At 50.5% G+C, this 7,051-nt stretch overlaps 1 protein-coding gene across 1 annotated transcript; it reads left to right on the top strand.

Annotated features, from left to right (window-relative positions):
- Window positions 1–1,488: 1,488 nt before the first annotated feature.
- On the top strand, window positions 1,489–6,825 carry SLITRK3 (SLIT and NTRK like family member 3). The gene is made up of 2 exons (XM_065411056.1): window positions 1,489–1,662; window positions 3,961–6,825. The coding sequence occupies exons 1-2, from the start codon at window positions 1,489–1,491 to the stop codon at window positions 6,823–6,825; spliced, it is 3,039 nt and encodes a 1,012-aa protein (XP_065267128.1).
- Window positions 6,826–7,051: the final 226 nt, after the last annotated feature.

Here is a 7,051-nt window from a genome sequence, read left to right as displayed (position 1 = left end):
CTTCCCTCCCCCAACCTTTTTAGAAGTCTCAAGTGCATTTCGCCTGACGGCACCAAATTTTGCTCCTGCAAATGAATGATGCAGCATTTTAATTAGCAAGTAGTGCTGCTTCCACATTGATATGTTTAACGAGCGCTTGGGATGTTTAAAATCATATGGGGAATGTTACTGATCCGACAGGTATGGGAAGCGGGCAGGGAGAGAATGGAGGAGGTGGTAAAGGAATATGGATGTTCCTATTAACAGAGTGGGCACTAGCACCCTATTTGGGAGTCAACAGGGAGTGATCTGTGCTCCTGACAGCTGGGCTTCCCCCTTACTAACTTTTTTATACCAACCTGCTGCTTCTTCAAGGATTCCAGTCAAGCCTCTCTCCACCCAAACATTTGAAGCGGAGAGGGGGACTGTTAGAATAGCAATGTTAAAGGTTTGATTTAAGGCTGCTGTGACTCTCCGGACCTAGGGGTTTATGGCTTCCAGAAGGGATGGTAGATCCGCCCCCTGCTTGGAGGCTCGCTTGCAACTCCCAGCAGAGGTGGGGTGGTGGAGGGCAGAATGCCACGTCCATTTAAAGTTAGGGAGCGAGCCCCTTTCCTGGTGACTGTAGAGTGTGTCTGTCATGTGCATGCCATGCATGTCGTAGTGAAAAAAATCAGCCTGTTCAATAAAGTGTACGGAGTGTATTGAATCTCCCTACACTAACTACGTTGCCCAGCGCTGGGAAAAAATCTGAATTTGTGCTTTGAAATGCACAGACAGGGATTGAGACGTGTATTACTGACCCAATCGCCCCTCTGTTGCTTAAAAAAAACTTCGCCCTGACAACCGATCTTGCCAGCTAAATTTAAGCCAAGGGTAAATTTGGACAGACTCTCGAGTCTCAGCTGCAAAGCGCTCCCTTCAGTGATCTGCTACCGGCTGGCAGCTCTTCACTAACAAATAATCTACTCCCGCCCACACAGTGTCACTTTCCTTCGCCCCGGTTTCTCAACAAAACTGTATTACCTTCTTGCTGCTTCTGTCGTGAAAAGATGTCAGCTGAGTTGTATTCTCTTCCCGGATCCAGTCAGCATCGGGCATGGTTTTCTTCTCGGGCACACACACCCCCCCCCACACACAAAGCCAGACCGAAAAATCGTGCGGCAGTTAAGGAGTTAAATCCTCCTCTTCGCTTTTGATGCCTTGCTCGGTGACAGAATGCAAAATGTGCCGTTGTTACCCAAGTGATTCCGGGTCTCTTCCCAGCGATTTGCTTTGCCTCCTTTTAAAGCTGGAAGCGAACAGGAGGCTGTTGGATCCTGGAGAAGATTGAAGGCTCGAGCTGCAGCACAACAATAAAAAAAAGGGGCGCTCGTGGTGCAAAGGGATCAAAGAGAGCGAGGAAATGCGAGGAGAGAGGAACCGCCTTGTTGTTCAAGTCACCCAGGCTGGGGCTTCCCGAGCTCTCACGTTGGGACATCCAGGTGTGATGATGGAGAGCGGCTACCTATGGCTCTGCATAAACTAATCTATTGGCTTTGCAGTAGTGTCTGTGCGCGGAGAGGAACCTATCTGGGGGCAGCTGGCCAGAGATACATTTCTCCCAATGATCTACCCGCAGCACGAGCGCCTTGCTGGAATTTGCAGTTGGCAATCGGGGGATCTTTTTCCTTGAGAGTTGGGGTGAGGGGACTGTGGCTCGTTTCTGGAGGCTGCTCCTTCCTTCCTCGTTCTTCTTGGCTTTCCCCAGTCTGATTATTTCCCACTCCTCCCCCACCCCACCTTACCATCCCCCCCCCTCCTGGAAAAAAAACCTGTACAGTCAGGGCTTCCCAAATGCGCGCCCCCGGCCTGGTGCCAAGCGCGCCCCCTACATTTGTTCCCCTTCTTGAAGCTCATTTTCATGACGTGGAAAAGCCTGATCCAGGGCAACAACACCACACACACGGAGAGAAAGAGAGAGAAGCCCGAGATTCTCCGCTGTGATTGAGCCTCCCTCCCTCTCCCTCCCAACGATGTGCTGCTGGTGCCCAGAGAAAGCAGCAGCCCCAGAGCTGGGAGCCTGCAGCAGCCCCCTTCTCCTCCCTCCTCCATTGAGTGTGCCAAACAGCAGCTCTGCATCCTAAAGAAGCTCATTGAGGAGCTCATTGCATTCCCAGCACGTTTCAGGCTTGCTTGCTTGCTTTTTTTTTTTTTTTTTTCCTTTTGCCTCAGCCTCAGCAGGAGTAGAGAGAGAGAGAGAGAGAGACAGAAAGAGACAGAGTGAAACCAGCAATCCTTAAACTCGAGCTTTTAAAAATTGTATTTATTTATTTATTTTTAGATGTGCTAAAATCTCTCCTGCAAACCGGTAAGTACAAGCGTTCTGGATCTTCTTCTTTCTGCCTAGCTTCAAAGACACCCCCTCCTCCCCCATTGTCTCCCCCCCTCCATCATTTTTATTATAGCCCTTGCAGAACAGAAGGAACTTAAGTCGCTGTTTTGCAAAAGAGACAGAGAGGACTGACGGATACTGCAATATAGCTCTCCTTTCTCTCTCTCTCTCCCTTCTTCCCAATTAGATCATGGTTTTAATTGCACAGGGTATTTCTCTTTTCTCCCATCTCCCCTTTCCTACAGCTGAGGGTTTCATTTGCAAGTTGATCCTAAGGATTTGTATCCCTTTCCCATTTCTTTCCCTAAATGCGTCTTTCCGATTTTAAGTTTGTGCGGGGAAGGGGGGTGGGGGAGGATTCTCTAGCTGTACATTGGAAAGGCAAAGAAAAAGGTCATTTTTATTGATAGATTAGGACTAAAATCAACGATCCCTCCGAACAATTTCAATTTGATATTTCACTGACTCAAGAAGGGCTGCATCACCATCATTATTATCATAATCATTAACGTTTATTTATCCCCAAACATTTGAAATATCTGGCAAAAGGAAGGGGAAAACTGTATCTTGGGGAGCTGCATCTCATTAATACAGTATTTGTTTCCTCTGATTGGAGAAGAATGGTGTCTTCTTTTTGAAAGGTAGACAGTAGGATAGATAATTTATCAGCTGGTGTCAAGGTATTTTTCTTCCACTTTCAGCTTTTTAACCGGGTCTCTTGGTTGGTCCTGGGGGCGCAAAATCCTTTCTAATAGGAAAAAAACCAGGCTGAGCATTTCAGTCCGAAATGCTTCTTTAGCTGTCACTTCGCCTTAGATCTGATGATCGCATGGGCATGTGCTTTAGAAAGATTAATCATCTCGAAATGCTTTAATCAGCTAAAATGACTAATATGTAGTATGTATTTATCTGATAATATACCAGTAGCATTAATCCATCAGTGTGTCTGGAAGGGGGAGGTTTTATTTTAAATCACGGTTGTTAAGCATTATTAAAGACACTGTGAGAATTTCTAAAGGAAACTGTTAGATCAGGGACATTTACAAACCCTGCACATTCCTGCAAACTTACGTATAGAATATACTGAGCCGGTGCATTGGATATCGGACTATTGCAATCTAGCAACTTTGGGAGGGTTTTTTGTGTGTGTATGTGTATATATAAAGGATGTAGTATGATGCTGGTGAAAGATATCCACTGATATTTTCTCCTGCAATCAATGCAGGTTATGATGTGCACAGAGGTAAGCCTGCAAATAAGTGTTTTTCTAAACAATGGTCATGTGGTGAAAAATATGTATATATGCAATATGCTCAGTCTATATGTTCATTTGCTATATGGTATGTGCATGCTGTTTTCATTATAGATGCCATTTACTAAATATCATATGGGAAGGGAAAATATGGCATCTTATGATTAGAGATTTCTATAGCTCTTAAGTCTGAAACCAGCCTTGAACATCAAGCACTGCTAGAGTTTGTTTTGAATGTCTACCCAACAATTGCTGAACTTTCCAGGAGCCTAATAAAAGTCTAGCAAGAATGGAGTTTATTAAGAACAGTGACGTGACTAAATACTAAAATTCTGCATTTTTATTTCTGTTACAGTTTTGTAATCAGCCACAAATGATGAAACCTTCCACGGCAGAGACTCTCCATAAAGGAAGGATGTTGTCGGTAATTCTTCTAAGCACAATTGCTCTAGCATGGACTACACCAATTCCCTTGATAGAGGACTCAGAGGAAATTGACGAGCCCTGCTTTGATCCATGTTACTGTGAAGTAAAAGAGAGCCTTTTCCATATACATTGCGACAATAAAGGATTTATAAATATTAGTCAGATAACGGAGTCGTGGTCAAGACCTTTTAAACTTTATCTGCAGAGGAATTCCATGAGGAAATTATACACTAACAGTTTTCTTCATTTGAACAATGCTGTGTCTATTAACCTTGGGAACAATGCACTGCAGGACATTCAGACGGGAGCCTTTAATGGGCTCAAAGTTCTGAAGCGATTGTACCTGCACGAGAATAAATTAGACATTTTCAGAAACGACACTTTCCTGGGCTTGGAAAGTCTGGAATATCTGCAGGCAGATTATAATGTCATTAAACGGATTGAAAGTGGGGCATTTCGAAATCTGAGCAAACTCAGAGTCTTGATCTTAAATGACAACCTTATCCCCATGCTTCCCACCAACCTATTTAAATCTGTGTCCTTAACTCATTTGGACTTGCGGGGAAACAGGTTAAAAGTCCTTTCCTATCGAGGGATGCTGGACCATATTGGCAGGAGCCTGATGGAAATCCAGCTCGAGGAGAACCCTTGGAACTGTACCTGTGAGATTGTGCAGCTGAAAAGTTGGCTGGAGCGCATACCTTACACTGCCCTTGTGGGAGACATAACCTGTGAGACCCCCTTCCACTTCCATGGTAAGGACCTGAGGGAAATCAAAAGGAGTAAACTCTGCCCCATGCTGTCTGACTCCGAAGTCGAGGCCAGTCTGGGGATTCCTCAGTTGTCATCTAGCAAGGAGAACGCCTGGCCGACTAAGCCTTCCTCCATGCTATCCTCCTTCCATTTCACTGCTTCATCTGTTGAGTACAAAACATCCAATAAGCAGCCCAAACCCACCAAGCAGCCCAGAGTGCCCAAACCTCCCCCTACATCCCGAGGCCTGTATCCTGGGCCAAACCAGCCTCCTATAGCTGCCTATCAGACAAGGCCCCCAATCCCCATCATATGCCCTACTGGGTGCTCTTGTAGTTTGCACATCAACGACTTGGGCCTGACAGTCAATTGCAAGGAGAGAGGATTTCACAACATCTCCGAGCTCCTGCCCAGGCCCCTGAACGCCAAGAAGTTGTATCTGAGCGGCAATTTGATACAGAAAATCTACCGCTCGGATTTCTGGAATTTTTCTTCCTTGGATCTCTTACACCTTGGGAACAACCGTATCTCCTACGTGCAGGACGGGGCTTTTATTAACCTGCCTAACCTGAAGAGCCTGTACCTGAACGGCAATGACATCGAGAGGCTGACTCCAGGCATGTTCAGGGGCTTGCAGAGCTTGCATTACCTGTACTTCGAGTACAACCTGATCAGGGAGATCCAGCCCGCAGCCTTCAGCCTCATGCCCAACCTGAAGCTGCTCTTCCTCAACGACAACCTGCTGCGGACCCTGCCCACCGATGCCTTTGCGGGTACCTCCCTAGCCAGGCTCAACCTGAGGAACAACCACTTCCTCTACCTGCCCGTGGCGGGGGTGCTGGAGCACCTCCACGCCATCGTGCAGATCGACCTCAAGCTCAACCCCTGGGACTGCACCTGCGACCTGGTGCCGCTCAAGCAATGGATCGAGACCATCAGCTCGGTCATCGTGGTGGGGGACGTGCTGTGCGCCAGCCCGGAGAACCTCACCCGCCGGGATGTGCGCTCGGTGGAGCTGGAGGCGCTGTGTCCGGAGCTGCTGCACGCAGCGGCCGCCTCGCCCGCCCCGCCAGGGGGCAAGCCCAGCCCCACCAGTCCCTCGGCCTACGAGCTCTCCCCGGCCGGCGCCGCCGCCGTGCCGCTCTCCGTGCTCATCCTCAGCCTGCTGGTCCTCTTCTTCTCGGCCGTCTTCATCGCCGCGGGGCTCTTCGCCTTCGTGCTGCGCCGGCGGCGCAAGAAACTGCCCTTCCGCAGCAAGCGGCCGGAGGCGGGGGACCTGAGCGGCATCCACATGCAGTGCCACCGCTTCTTCGAGGAGGGCGGCCGGGTGGCGGGCGGCGGTGGCGGCGCCTCGCCGGAGAAGGCCCACCCCGTGGGGCACGTCTACGACTACATCCCCCACCCGGTGACCCACATGTGCAACAACCCCATCTACAAGCCGCGGGAGGAGGAGGCGGAGCGGGAGGAGGGCGGCGGCGAGGCCGGCGAGCGCCTGGGGGGAGGCGGGGCGGGGGAGCCGTTCGCCGAGCCCGGCCACCAGGAGAACAGCACCCACTACAGGACCTTGCTGGAGAAGGAGAAGGAGTGGAGCCTGGCCGTGTCCAGCTCCCAGCTCAACACCATCGTGGCCGCCAACCAGCCGCACCACCACCACCCGGCCGGCGGCGGCGGGCTGGCGCTGGCGGGGGAGCTGGCGCTGGCGCCGCCCGGCTTCCCCCACGAGAAGAACGGCGGGGTGTTGCTCTTCCCGCCGGCCGGCGCCGGGCTAGACAGAGAGCGGCCGCCGCTGCCCTGCACGGTGGGCTTCGTGGACTGCCTCTACGGCACGGTGCCCAAGTTAAAGGAACTGCACGTCCACCCGCCGGGCATGCAGTACCCGGACCTCCAGCAGGACGCCAGGCTGAAAGAAACCCTTCTCTTCTCGGCCGGCAAGGGCTTCACAGACCAACCCCCCCCAAGCGAATACCTCGAGTTAAGGGCCAAACTCCAAACCAAGCCGGATTACCTCGAAGTCCTGGAGAAGACAACCTATAGGTTCTGACCCGATAGCTTTTCTCCCTTCCCGCCCCCGTCCCGCCAGTAGCGCCCCCGGCCCCCCTTCTCCAGCCCCCGTGCAACCGCATGATGAGAATAGAGAATACAGCTGTGTGCTCTCCCCCACCAGAGGTGTGTGTTTGGAGGAAGGGCCGTTCTCAGATCATTAATCAATGAAGTGCCTTCGCAGACTTGCCAGCAGATGTTAATCATTATTTTTTATACTGAAACTG

The sequence above is a fragment of the Emys orbicularis genome, chromosome 9 (genome assembly GCF_028017835.1).
Source record: "Emys orbicularis isolate rEmyOrb1 chromosome 9, rEmyOrb1.hap1, whole genome shotgun sequence".
In the NCBI taxonomy this organism is placed as follows: domain Eukaryota; kingdom Metazoa; phylum Chordata; order Testudines; family Emydidae; genus Emys; species Emys orbicularis.
Note: the sequence above shows the minus strand (reverse complement) of the source record. Positions and strands in the feature narration are given on the sequence as shown.